At 43.2% G+C, this 16240-nt stretch overlaps 1 protein-coding gene across 8 annotated transcripts; it reads right to left on the minus strand.

The window, feature by feature from the left end:
• Window positions 1-910: 910 nt before the first annotated feature.
• Window positions 911-13876, minus strand: LOC125515923. 8 transcript variants are annotated; one of them, XR_007287178.1, is made up of 8 exons: window positions 13574-13872; window positions 13154-13457; window positions 12908-13070; window positions 11472-11593; window positions 11245-11356; window positions 2394-2502; window positions 1764-1855; window positions 911-1391 (listed from the first exon to the last, which is right to left on the minus strand). XR_007287178.1 is itself a non-coding variant. In XM_048681407.1 (8 exons), the coding sequence occupies exons 5-8, from the start codon at window positions 11282-11284 to the stop codon at window positions 1083-1085; spliced, it is 513 nt and encodes a 170-aa protein (XP_048537364.1). In that variant the 5' UTR covers window positions 11285-11356; window positions 11472-11593; window positions 12908-13070; window positions 13154-13457; window positions 13574-13875; the 3' UTR covers window positions 911-1082. The 8 variants fall into 8 exon arrangements, 1 of the variants encoding a protein (XP_048537364.1); XM_048681407.1 differs by having other exon boundaries at window positions 2431-2502; window positions 13574-13875; XR_007287179.1 differs by lacking the exon at window positions 2394-2502 and having other exon boundaries at window positions 13574-13871.
• Window positions 13877-16240: the final 2364 nt, after the last annotated feature.

The following is a 16240-nucleotide window of genomic DNA, read 5'->3' on the forward strand; positions in this document are numbered from 1 at the left end:
ACAACCGTTGGGAATGATCTCAATTCAACTGCAAGGGGCATGGTTTTCTTTAGTTTCTTAATTTTCAACAAAAGCAGTGTGGCCAATTATACAACATTAGTGATTTTTCATATCTCCCTACCAGCCCAACGAAGTGGTTTGGTAATACCACTCGGGCGTTGTTGTCTAAAGTGAGAAGGCAAAGTGACTGTCGGAAGTAGTCAATTTAGTCGAGGAGGAGCGGTGCGAGAGACAGTCGCTAACGCTGATGTTGAAGTGGATGGTAAAGAATAAATATGGGCATCACCTATAAATCAACACGTGTCTTTATTCTGTGTCATCTCTTATACTACCTAAAAAGAATGTAAGATTCTCATTTTACCTTTCTTTCCACAACCATTTCGTCCAACCTTCCATGTATATGATAGTTAATCATCTTAATTTACTTATCTTCTAAACCAATTCCACTTTAATTTACTTACCAAACTTCTAATCAAAATATAAGGTAATTCACGGGCAGAATTTTATGAACATTTATTTACACAATCACATTATTATTGACAGAAAAATCACAAGCTAATGTACTAGAATATTTATATCCCGTTGCAACGCATGGCCATTGTTCTAGTTTTTATTATAAACCAATTAAAAATAGTTTCATTCTTCTTAAAGACTATAAAAGTAGACATTAAAATATACTTTTAAACAAGATAGTTATTAAAATATTGTCAATATATAAAGTTGTGCACAATATGATTGTTGTGCATGATCATCACCAAAACAAAAAAGATAGGGTGACATGAGAATCAACGACGTTTGTGAGGTAGGGAGCATGCGCTAGGATTATTTTCCTCGAGAGCTTCGACTTATATTTTTTTTACCAGATTCCTACCCTAATTTAAGAGCTAAACATATACAAATCAAACATACATAATTAAAAGTGAATATAGAGCATGATTGGATTGGTGCCAAATATTTAGCAATGTGCCAAATATTGGCTACAACTTGATTAGTTACCGAGTTGTTTTGCGTGTCTCACATAAAATCTCTACTCCTAATGGACGAATTGTTGAATAGTCCCCCCACTTTCGCCTGATTTTTTTTCAACCGGTTTTTTTTCCATCACCCACACACCAATCCACCGAACCCCACCCACGCACGTAGACAAAGAAAACAGCGTCCTGCCGCAGATCAGGATCGGCCTGCCGTCGAACCTCATACCCCGCCGGATCTCGCCGCCTGAGTCCATCTGGATCGCCGCCGTCATGCGATCTGCGCAGCCGTCGTACAATCTGCGCACTCCACAGCGCCGCCGCGGCGGAACCACTCGACAGCGCCGCCGCCACAGAACCACTGGACAGCGCCACCGCCGCGGAACCACGACAGCGACATAGGAGTTCCCGTCGGCAACGCTGTACGGATTCAACCCCAGGTATGAACACACATGCTTTGTTTGTTATGTATACGTGTACAGATCAGAACATATACAAATGTCCACAAATGTAATACATGATAACTTGGGCGGAACATATACAACTTTCGGTTAATCTATACATGACAGGCATAATTGGTTAATCTATATAACCGGTCCACAACAGTAAGTGCAATGGTTGTAGTCAAGCATCTAAAGGTCCTTTGGTTAGAGCAGGTCTACCCTTTCAGCTAGAACAAGTACTTCGATATTCATTCCTTCTCCATATTCACCATGAAGGATACTCTCAAAGATCCATACCTGGTTAAGAGCATAGTGTTGGGCTTCACATGACAAAAGGAAAAATAATTACCTGCCCGATTGTACCATCCTCAAAGTCAGCATTGAAGGATTCATAAATATTGTCGAACGTCATACCCTCCAAGACATCATAATTATATGGACCTGGAATAAACCAAACGAATAAAAGGATGAAAGCAAACAGAAACTAAATCAAGCCATGCCACAATTCATTTTGCACCTATGGTACACATGAAATTACCCGACGTTCCAAAATAAGTGGAATGCGACATATCTATTGCTATTTTGTTACAACAGAAACGGATTCTCAACTCAAATGAAGTGCAAATAAAAATAGATCTTGTGTAATACAGTTATGTGCTTGAGAACGAAAATAGCAATAGATTTGATTAACATAATACGGAAGGTCAGAGCTGGAATATGCAGTCGTGGTAGTCATTTTTCCTGTTAACAGGCTCCAATACTCAGACCAAGCAACCCCGATCATGTTTATAACCAGCAAATTCAGTTTTCAAAAAAATGCAAAGTAGCAAAGTCTGTTGGACATGTCTTTCTATTTTCATATGTATAGCAAAGCTGCCCTTATGGACTGAGTTTCTGTAGCATGGGAACGGGCGTTTAGTACTGTTGGTATTTCATGTTATCTGCTTGCAGAGTCGGTTTACAAGTTTTTGCGGGATACCTGAGTCTGTTAGACATGTCTTTTTTTTAGTAGTTACCTATGGGGACTCCACACAGCAAGCCAACAGAACAGACGACACCATCGCCGATACCTCCAGGTATATGTTCACCTGTAAATTGTGCTACACAAGTCAAACACCAACCCAGGAAACTGAATTTGTTGCAGGCCCGACGGAGGGGACAAGTGTTGACGACTCTAATGAAGGGATTATACCCGTAGCCGACGTTGTTGACATAATGTACCCACGTAGTCCAGGTATAAGGCTTAATTTTATCCTTTTTATGTGAAAAATCATACCTAACAGACTTGGGCACAACCGATTCTGATGTATCAACATCGTGACTTGTAGGAGTCCATATTACTCCCTACGAACGGATGATACTTGAGACCGATGGTGATAGCACATATGATACTCCAGGTATATATCTACCTCCATGTATATGTTCAGCTACATATTTTGTTATACATGTCAAACACCATCACAGGAGATGTTGCAGGCCCAATGGAGGGGACAAATGGTGACGACTCTTACGAAGGGGTTATACCTGTAGCCGACGATGTTCACCATGTGTCGAAAGGTTAACACCATGCGCTTACAACTTTGCCTTATATCGGTCCTGTATATTGTTATGTTTACATGATGCAGACAACCCTCCAATCTCATGCCTATATAATGTAGATTCGTTGCCGGCTCTCAGTAATCTGACAAAAGAACTAGCTAGCATGACAAGTGACATTTGGGAAGAGAGGCCTCAGAATGTCCCACGCCATCCTCTCAGTGATATCACTAATGCAGATCAACCATCCTCTATGGACCTTCATGAAAAGAGAGCTAATGAAAGCTCGGAGGCGAGCTGCTTATAGAAAGAAAAAAGAGGAGGCTACCGCCAAGCAACAAGATGAAAAACTGTCTGCCCTTACGATATCAGGTAAGAATGCTTTATGGGAAGGCACTGCGAGGATATTATATATACTCCCTCCATTCCACAATATAATGTTAACATCAAATCACATGCAGATATGCAAAATGTTCCCATGTTACCTCTCGGTGATATCACTAATGTGTGTCAACCAACCTCGGTGGACCTTGATGAGAAAAAAGAGCTAATAAATGCTCGGAGGCGAGCGGGTTATCGAAAGAAAAAAGAGGAGGCAGACAGCAAGCAACAAGATGAAAATCTGCCTGCAATTACGAAATCAGGTAAGGATGTTTTATGTTTCAGCAATACGATGACCGTATGTATACTTTCTGAGTGAAGAATCTAGGCAACGTATGTTTCCTCACCCCAACCCCACAAATAATTGACCGAACAATAGTTGACCACTGTGTTGTGCATACAATTCCTGATCATTTAGGTTCAATTCGATATAGGTCAGACATACGACTTTTGATTCCACACTTTATGTATGGACACGGAGGGATTATATAAAAAATAAACCCTAGATAGAGAAGTGGCTTCAACCAGACATGTTGCCTCTCGGTGAACAATGAAGACCCTAAACCCTCCGTGCATATATGCAAAATGTTCTGCTGTTACCTCTCAGGGATACCAACCCAACTACATCCAGCTATACATCATTGTTTAACAAGACCCTAAACCCTCCATGCACATATGCTAAATGTTCCCCTGTTACCTCTCGGTGATATCACTAATGTGTGCCAACCATCCTCGGTGGACCTTGACGAGAAAAAAGAGCAAATAAAGGCTCAGAGGAGAGCTGCTTATCGAAAGAAAAAAGAGGAGGCAGCCAGCAAGCAACTAGATGAAAATCAGCCTGCCCTTACGATATCGGGTAAGAACGTTTTATGTTTCATCAATATGTTTCAGCACTGGGATTATATTACATACCCGCTCGGTTTCATAATATATGGTTACTATGTTTTCATGAAACTGAACCATTTGAATCTTTGTCCAACATTCTAAAATAATACAACAGATAAAACAAACTTTGTATTGTCGATATTGGTATTTGTTGAGATTCTGCTACCTTGCAAAATGTTGAACAATGAACTTCTGATTATGTTTTCACACTGCTATAAAGAACACAAGGGTGACTTAACAGACGAGCAAAGTGAGCAGAGAAATGCGCGGAGGCGAGCAAATTATCAGAAAAAAGTGGGCGACGGAACGATCGATCTTCAAGAAAAAAATCAGAAGTTGCGAGAATGGCACGTGCAACACCCCTAAAACCATGACTGAGGATGAAAGGGGGGAATCAAGTGCAAAAAGAAAGGCAAAGTATGCTGCAAAAAGAAAAGACCCCGTGTGCGGAATCGATCGCTATGCCACGTCCAGATCTAACTAGCACATTGTCCAGCACTCACACACATTGTCCGACTCTCACGCTTTCAGCCATCACGCCACAATCTGACAGTGAACAAATAGATCATGCTCCTACCGTGAATGCGGCCCCCACATACATCCGCAACACCGAAACCGATGGTAGTTATCCTATGAACCATCATCTTTCATCATGTAATCATTCATGACATATAAATAATGGTTCGATAATGTTGTAGGTGCATACCTAAGCAGAACCTTTGGTGATGGTGCTGTAGATGGCAACCTCATCGAAATCAATGAGCACATACAAAATGCCGACCAGCAAACCAGTGATCCGGTAACAAAGCTGGATAATGGCGGACGAGCAGAGTCATGAGTCCAGAGCTCGGCGTGGGATGAGAGAGCGAGCTTGCAAGGGAAGTATGGCGGCGAAGACGCGTCAAGTGAAAATAGGGAAGCAAAAAACATGTTCGAAGGTACCACGTGGTGAGAGAAATGCTCTATGCGACCCGCGTAATGAAAGGTTTGCAGGTAGGGTAATGACACCAACCGCCAGGTCCATCTCCATACCGGAAATGAGCTCAACTGGACAACCTACCGTAGTGGAAGCACATGCTGCCTCGACCCCATCTAGCACGTCGGAGTACACGATCAGAAGTGAAGGTAACACTCCCATCCTTACTCTCTTGCGTTCCTTGAGACTAAACCCTCATTTATTGGTTTCGCACCTGAGCAGACGACATGGACGCTTACCTTAGTCGTCTCATGAATGATAATGTCAACCCTGACAGCCTCTTTGACGATGAGTATTACCTTTTTGCTGGTGAAGGTATGTCCACAGTACACCCACTGGAGCAACATCCACCCGTTGGAAATATCACACTAATTATAAACATTGTTTGCAGGCTCAGATGTTGATGGCATGGAGCACGACGAATTGGAAGACTCAAGTAAAAATACCTATGTCGACCATGATCCATTGGACTATGTCTACTCAAACCTCCCGGACCACACACACATCCTGAAGCACGCCGCAAATTGCCATCACTGCAAGGCCAAGAAGTTTGTGTCCGAGGCCCCAGGATTCTGTTGTCGCAATGGGCAGATCCAGCTGAAGCAACCGGAGGCCATCCCGGAGCTAATGAGGCTTTGGTCTAGCATGGATGCGGACTCAAGGCATTTTCGGGAGAACATACGGTTCTTCAACGGCCACTTCTCCTTCACAACCCTCGGCGTCAGCCTTGATGAAAGCTACACAAACATGAAGTCTAGGGTGTACACGTTCCAGGCGCACGGCACCATTTACCACAACATTCATTCCTTCGGGCCAACATCACGTCCAGATCATCTACAGTTGTACTTCTACGACGACGACCCAGGCCTAACCCATCGCAAGGCTGCCACCAAGCAATTAGACCAGGATGTCGTCAGAAAGTTAGTGGACATACTCAGGGAAAACCCGTACTCCCAGCAGTTTAGGAGTTTGGGTGCGCACAGGGACAACCTCGGCGATTACAGGATAGACCTAAACACTGACGCGAGACTAGACCAACGAAAGTATAATAGACCTCTGTCATCTGAGGTCGCTGCAATTTGGGTGGAGGGCACTGACCTAGCGAAGAGGTTCGATCGTAGGATTACACTTTGCGGGAATGACAACCAGAGACACAGTATACATGTGACGGCTGGCCCGTATGACCCGCTCTCTTACCCACTCTTCTACCCAAGGGGGAGCTCGGTTGGCACCCGAAACTTCCTAAACGTGATGTCCCTTGGCCGGTTGTGCAACAACCAAGAGGTAGACGTGATGATGATGATGATGATGATGATGATGATGATGATGATGATGATGCAGGTAAGCCTCATGCGTGTTCTGTCGTTTAGATTAATTGTATACTTCTCATATGAATCCTAATGTCCGCGTTACTCATCCATGTGCAGATGGGAATAGCAGGTTATACGTCTCGGTGAGAGACTACTACTGTTACATGCTACAGACACGACCTGGGATATTCAATCCCATACTCTGTGGAGCACGATTGCTCCAGCAATGGGGGGTGGACATGTACATCAAGATTGAGAGTTGTAGGTTGAAATGGTACAGGAAGAACCAGACAAAGATCCGCGCCAATCTGTATAAAGGAGTTGTTGATGCAATTACATCCGGGGAGACTCGGGCAAGCGCTGTTGGGGTAAGGATAGTGCTCCCTGGAACGTATCCAGGTGGCGACCGCGACATGAAGCGGAGGCATATGGATGCCATGGCAATTGTCCATACCTACGGGAAGCCTGACATCTTCTTGACCATGACCTGCAACCCTAACTGGGAAGAGATAACGAATGAGTTGTTTCCTGGTCAAACAGCGCAAGACCGACCTGATCTTGTTGCTCGTGTGTTCCATGGCAAGCTAGAGGCTATGAAAGAGATGTTCAAGAAGAATATCCTGGGTGTGGTTGTCGCACATGTATACGTAGTCGAGTTCCAGAAGAGGGGCCTCGCCCACGCACACTTTTGTTGATCATGGATTCTGCCTATAAGCTTGTCGTTCCGGAGCAGTACGACCGACTCATTTCTACCGAGCTACCAGACAAGCAGAAGTATCCTGAACTCCATGCCTTGGTGGTGAAACATATGATGCACGGACCATGCGGTGTTCTCAATCCCAAAAATGTGTGCATGCAACAGAACGAGTGCAAGTGCAGATACCTGTGGTCGTTCAATGAAAACACGGCACAGGGTAAGGACTCATACCCTGTTTATCGTCGTCGAGATAGTGGTCGGCAGGCTGAGGTCCGGGGTAAAATGTTGGACAACAGATGGGTTGTTCCGTATAACCCTTACCTTCTGCGGATGTTCAATTGCCAAAACAACGTTGAGGTTTGCTCCAGCATAAAGGCCGTCAAATACCTTTACAAGTACATATACAAGGGCCATGATAGGGCTTCTTTCAGCATCGACCAGCCTGACGCCGATGGTAACATTGATGGGATAAAACGATACGTAGACGCGAGGTGGGTTACTCCTCCAGAGGCGATGTGGAGGATATTTGGCTTCCCCTTGTGTGCCAATGAGCCGCCTGTCCTACAGTTGCCTCTTCATCTCCCGAATATGCACAGGGTGGCATTCAATGAGCAAGCTCACTTGACCGACGTAGTCGCCTCTGAGAAAGCTTCCAAATCCATGTTGACAGAGTATTTCAAAGCTAACCAAGACCACCCGTGGGCTAGGAATATATTGTACAAGGATTTTCCTGGAAGGTTCACATGGCAGAAGGGTAAGAAGTATTGGAAAGAGCGGGTGGAACGTTTTCAGATAGGTCGAATTGTGTCTGCCAATCCTGCCGAGGGGGAGCGATACTATATGCGTGTGTTGCTAAACCATGTTGCTGGCAAGACATCCTATGAGGACCTGCTCACCGTGGACGGTAGGCTATGCGGGAGCTTTAGAGAGGCTTCCGAAAGGTTGGGACTCATCGAGGCAGATAACACGCTCGACGACTGTCTTACCGAGGCAGAGCAATGGGCGATGCCATGTTCGCTCAGGAGGCTCTTCGCAACAATTTTGGTGCACTATGAGCCAGGCGACGTGCGTGGTTTATGGGATAGGCACTTTGAGCCTATGTCTGATGACTATCGACGATCACACACGTGCCTGATTGAGGTGGAACAAATGGTGTTGCTTGACATTAGGGGTATGTTGCAGTCCATGGGCAAAGACATAGCTGATTTCGCTCTTCCATGCATTGACGACTCGTTCGACCCAACCGAGGGCGAGGCCAGAGAAGTGGTCGAGGAATCCAACGTCGATTTTGACATCGACGACACTAAATTGGCTTCGTCGCTAAACTCAGAGCAGAGGGCTGCATACGATGAGATACTAGCTTCTGTTGAACGCGGTGATGGGGGTGTGTTCTTTGTTGATGGCCCGGGAGGTACAGGGAAGACTTTCCTGTACAGGGCGCTGCTCGCCAAGGTTCAAAGCGACGGAAACATCGCTATCGCTACCGCGACGTCAGGCGTCGCCGCTTCTATCATGCCTGGAGGCAGGACTGCCCACTCGAGGTTCAAGATCCCATTGAGCTGTGACGATGGCGCCTCATGCACCTTCACGAAGCAGAGTGATACCTCCAAGCTACTGAGGATGGCCTCATTGATACTATGGGATGAGGCCACCATGACTAAGCGACAGGCGGTTGAGGCACTGGACAACAGCATGCGCGACATCATGGGAAGACGGGACCGACCCTTTGGAGGAAAAACTGTTGTGTTTGGCGGGGACTTCAGGCAGGTGCTTCCGATCGTCAGGAGGGGGTCCCGGGGTCAGATAATCGATGCAACCCTCCGAAGTTCACACCTCTGGAAGGGTATGCGCCAGCTAAGGCTCGTCACCAACATGAGGGCTCATAATGACACCTGGTTTGTGGACTACTTGCTAAGGGTAGGCAATGGCACCGAGGAAGTTTACAATCAAGGAAACATACGACTCCCTGAAGATATTTGTGTGCCGTCTACAGGCGAGGGTGACGACCTGGAGAAGCTGATTGACCATGTGTTTCCGAGACTAGATGACAACATGTCCGATCCGAATTACATGACTTCACGTGCAATCCTCTTCACCACGAACGACAACGTCGACAAGATAAACATACGCATGGTAGAGCGTTTTCGGCGAGAAGAAGTAATCTACCATAGCTTTGACAGTGCAGAAGACGACCCGTATGGCTACTACGCTCCCGAGTTCCTAAATGGATTGACTCCCAACGGTCTGCCTCCGCATGCACTCAAACTGAAGCTCAACTGCCCTGTCATACTTCTCCGGAACATTGATCCGGCTAATGGTCTGTGTAATGGGACGAGGCTTGTGGTGCGAGGTTTCAAGAGGAACACCATCGACGCAGAAATCGTGATCGGACAACATGCAGGTAGGAGGGTATTCCTTCCTCGAATACCCCTATGCCCGTCTGACAACGACATGTTTCCATTCAAGTTCAAGAGGAAGCAATTTCCTGTAAGGCTTAGCTTTGCTATGACGATTAACAAGGCTCAAGGCCAGACGATTCCGATTGTTGGCGTGTACCTACCTAATCCGGTGTTCTCTCATGGTCAACTGTATGTTGCATTGTCTCGAGCCACCGCAAAGAGAAATATAAAGATCCTCATTGAGAAGGAGAAGGAGAATGCCAAGAAGGAAAGCGGTAAATCTAAGAAGCGAAAAAGACCTGCCTTGTCCTTACAGACCTCGATGAAGAACATCGTCTATAAGGAAGTCCTTACAGGCTGAAGTCCACTCTTAAATATGTGAGAGGATTTACTCTTATGCTACAGGTAATTTTGTGCTCTTTGCTGTCTTTGGACATATCTCTATCTTTCGATGTTTGCAATTGAACTTTATTATGTTTATAGTACAAGGCAAGTATTAATAATATTGCCTCGGAGCTGTGACTTTGCAAGTTGCCAAATTTTGTTGTATGCGAAATTATTTTTTGTTATGCTGGTTTGCTTATGTATATTATTCTTTTGTTGTTTTGTAATCAATCATCTACTACATCTAAACTCGGCTTTGTTTTTCTACACAAATATTGCACACTGCCTTGGTCACTTCGTCATTGTAAAACTAGACTCCACTCAAGTGTTCTACAATACAGAAATATTTATGATGTGGCCCCAAAGCGGCCACAAAACTGGACCACCATACAATATATCAAAACTATATCTATATATTATTTATCATAGGTGGAGGTCCCTGTATAGTCTCTTATTCCCCTGCATGTTGCAGCAGTCTTTGTATGTGACATTATTTTTCGTTTTGCTGGTTTGCTTATGTGTATTATTCTTTTGTTGTTTTGCAATCATTCACGTACTACATCTAAACTCGGATTTGTTTTCCTGCACACATATTGCACACTGCCTTGGTCACTTCGTCATTGTAAAAGTAGACTCCACTCAAGTGTTCTACATTACAGAAATATTTTTGATGCGGCCCCAAAGCGGCCACAAAACTGGACCACCACACAATATGAAAACCATATCTTTATTATATTATGTCTCATAGGTGGAGGTCCCTGTATAGTCTCTTATTTCCCCGTTATTTGAATTTTATAATGCTGGCTTTTCAATACATACATAAACAGCCATGCTGTGTTGCAGGTTTGGCGCAAGGAAACGGCTGTTATTAGTTGCGAGGTCCAACGATGGTGATCGGATTCGGATGACTTGAGCAAAGCTGTGACAATTCATGTGTACTATACAATATGTCCAGATGCATGGCTATTCACCAAGAACGCAGACTGCATGCTTAATTATTTTTGCGATCTTTGTGGGTCTATGCCTACAAACTACAGCCTGAGCCACTTCATAGCTCATAAATCATTATTACTAGAATATAACAAAAATATTCTAAACCACCTTCTGGCCTGCCAAGTGAAACAACTATTTAAACTTTCTATCGGCTCATAAACCATAGCTTGCAGACCATCACGAATCTATAATTGATGAGAATGGTAGTAAGGGGCACAACACAGCTTATCAAGCAATGTTGTTGTTAGTAGAAGAGTTTATATCAGTACCTTCCAGTTTCTTCACATAGAGTTCCTTGGCGGCCAACATTGTAATGCTGATCTCAGTCCAACTTCCACAAAAGGAGGTTTGCCTTGTTGAGACTGGAAATGGCCCAAGAATCTGCATTTCAAAAAAACACAACATATAAATCTTGTGAGTAATAATATTAGACCAATGTCTCTCTACTCCTAAGGTTTTGTCAGAGTGATATTTTTGCACACATAAATCAACTTACACATTTATAGCATCCGGCTTCTCAGGATCTGTGTAAGCATTATTGTATTAACGCTGAAGGGTTCAAAGGAACTCCTGGGATTGGGTTGCTGCCTTCCACTGCCCTCTTTGCTCACTGAAGATCTGCCGCATGTTTCAATGCAGAAGTTAGACTGATCATTCAAAATACAAAGTTGGATGTATGTTGACTATTGAACAATGCCTACCAACAAGACTCAAATCATTTTGAAAGAAAGATGTTCAAGATTAAAACAGCAAACACTTAAAATGAGAATTAACTATAGGTTTTTTCTCAAAAACTATAATCAGTAAGAAATGCATGTTAATTTAGTCACAAAAATTTCAGATGCAAACACTCGAGATAAATTTTCATAAGTACACTCAACATGCTTGGGTGACAGATGCCCTCGGCCTATTATCGTCATCTACTACTAAACAAGTTTCCAAAGGGCAAAGCCGCGTGTACGAATTGATTTAGGAAGTTCATTTAATCATAGGAGGACCTGTGAGAGCAAACGTCTCATATTAGGTATCAACTGTACTGGTGCGCTGACCTTTGCTAAAATGACAAGCATGACAGACTGACCCATGATACTAGCCAGCAATTGCTCTTTCAGATTCCTATTTTCAGCTAACAGGTGGCCCTAATGTTTATTTGAATTAAACATTTGGCCAAATCGCCAAACACAACATTAGGGTAAGACAAACAAACATGTTATTTGAGCAACACATTGATAAATATTGTGAGATTTCATATACTAATTATCAAAGATTCCAATAATCAACATGGGTGGATGTTATACACGATTCAGCGTGCTGCAGTGCTGATTTGGCACATTAACAAGGCTTTTTCTTTCTCGAATACACTTAAACAAGACTTGGTGTTACTACTTTTTATTTCTTTAGTCAGTTTTGGGGTTGTCTTCTGAAAAATATAAATGGAAGACCAGGTAAACTTTGCAACAGCCAGTACAACCTTATACGAGGCTAGCTATCGGCTATCATAATTGTTCTATTTCACAACTATCATGCTGTTTGAACATCTCAGTACCTTTTAGATACTTATTATTACATTGGAGTATTATGCCAATGGAATTTGATGGAAGCGATGGCACCGTAATAGCACCATCAACACAATGCATGTATTACGATATCATCAAATCAGACATTATATAAGCATAGTAGTCCCCACATATGTTATTCAATAAAAATATGAGTATCCATACAACAATTATGGGAAAAAACATGCTTGAGTAGCTCTCTAGAAATACTAGGGTTGATGCAATGAAAGCCTATTTAAGTCAATGTGGTGTTTAAAAGGATGCTTGAATTCAATGAAGTACATCTAACATTGACATTGCAGTTTTATGCAAGGTGAGTAAAAGAACGGCAGCAGCTTCCTCAAAGAAGTATATCTAACATTGATAACTGATTTACCTTTGCAAACTGCTCAAGAAGGGCAGCAACTTCCTCCTCCACGGCTATGCAGGACTCAAGCACATCCCAGTTAGGCCAAAACCACCTCTTGATTAGCATTATGGATTCAGCTGCATTGATGGATTCAGAGTACTACTGCCGGCACTCCCTGTTTCTTGGCTTGCTGAGGAAAGAAAGCAACCAACCAACAAATTCAGATGAGGGGCTCGCAAGCAAGCAGGCCAAGAGAGCAAAGGAGGGGCTTACCATCAGCTATGCGGGAGCCGAGCGAGGTAGCGCTTTCTGAGACGGTCGATGGAGATGCCGAGGTCGCCAGGCAAGGGGGGCGTTCCGGTTTCTTGGCCGGCTGAAGCAGCGGGACGAGCGACATCGTGTGGCCGGCCGGCGGCAGCGGTGGGGACGTGGACGGGTGGTCGGACACGCCGGTGGCTGAGGCAGCGGCGCCCCCGCGGCGCGTCGCTCGGCGCACGCCGTGCCGCAGAGCTTCGAGCTGTCGTCGCTCCTTGCGGAGGGTGGCGGCGTCGGGGAGCAGTCGTCGCCCTGGCCGTGCCTGTGAGACCGGGTCACGGCGCCGCGGCACACCAGGGAAGAGGAAACCACATCAGGGAAGGAATATGTGGAAGAAGAAGAGGAGAGGGGGCGCATCAAGCATGTGGAGTGGCGTACCGGAGCTGCTCCGCTTGCAGATCGAGCCGCCCCGCGTCGGATCGACCTGCGACCTCGCCGGAGAGGAGCACGCACGCCCGGGTCAGGAAGCTCGCTGCGTCCGCCTCCGTCGATCGCGCCGCACACAGCTGGTCGTAGTCCCAAGCCCCGCCAATTCATGAGACCGATTCGGTGGTCGGCGGGCGGAGTCGCGCGGTTGCGGGCTCGTCGACGCGCGCGGCGATGCGGCGGGGGGAGCCGGGGAGGGGAGAGGGCGAGAGGTGGTCAGTGAGTGGATAGGAGAGGAGAGAGTGCTGGGGATAAGGTTCATTTTTTTTTATATTTAGTTTTTTTAGGTGGGGGTAAGCTTGGGTGCTGGTTGGGCCGTGGTGGATAGCTAATTTGGGCCTTTGATGGCAAATTTTGCTCAACGAAAAAACATAGATATTGAAAGTATATATTTACCTCACAAAAACAATAAAAGTGTGTGTATATATATATATATTAAATATGGTTCATAAAAATAAATGTTTTTTATACTTATTATATATATTGAGTGTATCACAAAAAAAATTGAGAGACAAAAACGAATATACTTGGTTTATGTTGGTTTGCTTGCAGGTTTTTATCTTTTGTTGGAAAATTTTGCATAGCCTATATAAATAATTTTAAAAAATCAGATGAATACTTATTTATATATGAACATTATAGTTGGTTGTTTTCCCCGAATTGTTGTGTTAGTAAAATGATTTAAGCAACATAATTTTCTAATAATATCAAAAAGGTTTATCTTTTTAAAAAAGAAAATAGTTGTGTTAGTTTCAATTTTATTTTTATTATATATTATCTTTGATTATATGATGAAGTAGAAAATATCATTTATATTTCATCATAGATTTAAAGTGATGGGTTCTGACATACTCACTGATGTAACGATGACAGACCGCACTGAAAGACCACGAGAAGAGGTGCATATAGCTAACCTTTCTTTGTATGTATATTATACATCATAATACAAAAGGTGTATTTTTTTCAGGATATAGGAGACATGGATATGGACTTTGGAGATGCACAAAAAGAATCAATTGAGGGTTCCGAAGCAACGTCGCTGAAAGGGGACGGAGATTCACCGAATTATTTACAACATAATGATATGGAAGCGGTGATATCTCATATGGAAGCGGTGATATCTCATAACAAACCACAAAAGGATGCCAATTTTAATGTTATCGCACAAGGTATTTTTCAATATTATTATCAATCTTTTCTTTCTGATATTGCCTTTTGTATTCAACTAATTTGGCTAATTTTGTTTACTAAGTTGGCTCACTTATGATGTCGGCACACTATGTTTGTACCCCGAGAGATATTACAGTCATCGAATCAATCAAGTCTGCCCCCAAGAATACCCAATTCGTGAACATTGGAGATGCCTTATTATCAACCGTCGATTTGAAATGCATTATGAAAGATGATATGTTCTTACATAACGGTGTAAGACCAATTGCATAAACTTTGTAATTAATAATATGAACAATACATATAATATCGTAAAATATAAATATAATCTAAATGGTGAATGCAGGTGATAAATGCTTACGTATATTGCATGCTTGCTCACGACCATCTACAAGACAGGGCGGGTGGAAAGGTATATATTATTAGCATGTTTGTATCTGGCCAGATAAAAGAAAACGGGGAAAAAGACATAGACCCATCGAAATATCGTCACATCATGCATCATGTTAATACTTATCTACAACAGGATATGGTTAGTCTTGTCTCGTTATCCATGCATATAATTATGGATTGTTTTTCCTAATTCATATGTACAATGGTTTATTAATATTTATATCTAATTGTGACTGCGACCTGTATGTTATTTACACCAGTTATTCATTCTGATTAACATACCGGGCTACCATTGGTATCTAGCAGTCACCAATGCCAAAAAAGTCAGATTCAAGTATTGCAGAAATGGAATTCAGTTATTAAATAATTGTGTTTGTGTTATATTGTTTGTATGTGTGGAGTTTAACATGTAACTCTTGCAAACTATTTCAAGAGCCCGTGGCAACGCACGGGCATTCTACTAGTTGCCAATAGTTGGCAAGTCTTGGTATTGCCAATATTTGGCTAGCCAAATGTTGGCATCAAACCAATCATGCTCATATATTGCAGTACAATGAAACAATAATATTATGTGCGATCATACATGCAATGTATATGGTCCTCCAAGCTAAAATAAAAACAAAGGTATAAAAGCGCACATTGTACCAGAAATTTAGGGAAATAACAACTTAAACTACGCTTGGGTGCATATACAACAAAATTGAAAAGAAAAAATAGGAAACACTTTAAACAAATCTGAATTTTTTTAGACAAATATTGTTGAATGTTTTACCAACATAAAAGGTTGATGGTAAAAACCATTCATGGAGGTCTGGAGAAAGAAGATGTTCCAAAAAGGGCAATTTTTTAAAGCAATCTGGAACACTGACTTTTTTGTCCAGATCTCCACGGATGTCTTTCCATTACGAAACTTATTTGCATGTTACTAAAACATTCAACCATGTTTGAAATTTACTGTTCATCCTAGGTGCATATGCGCCCAGGAGCAGAGCCATCACTTCCGCCTAAACTGACATTTCTTTCATGTAGAAGTAATCTTCTCCATCATTTTTTTAT

Source organism: Triticum urartu, chromosome 6 (assembly GCF_003073215.2).
Source record: "Triticum urartu cultivar G1812 chromosome 6, Tu2.1, whole genome shotgun sequence".
Lineage (NCBI taxonomy): Eukaryota > Viridiplantae > Streptophyta > Magnoliopsida > Poales > Poaceae > Triticum > Triticum urartu.

Coding starts and splice junctions, on each gene's coding strand:
- LOC125515923 (XM_048681407.1), bottom strand. CDS start 11,284: ATGTTGGCCGCCAAGGAACTCTATGTGAAGAAACTGGAAG. Junction 2,503..11,244: donor CTATGTGAAGAAACTGGAAG/GTACTGATATAA, acceptor CACAATTTACAG/GTGAACATATACCTGGAGGT. Junction 1,392..1,763: donor AGGATGGTACAATCGGGCAG/GTAATTATTTTT, acceptor GAATCCGTACAG/CGTTGCCGACGGGAACTCCT.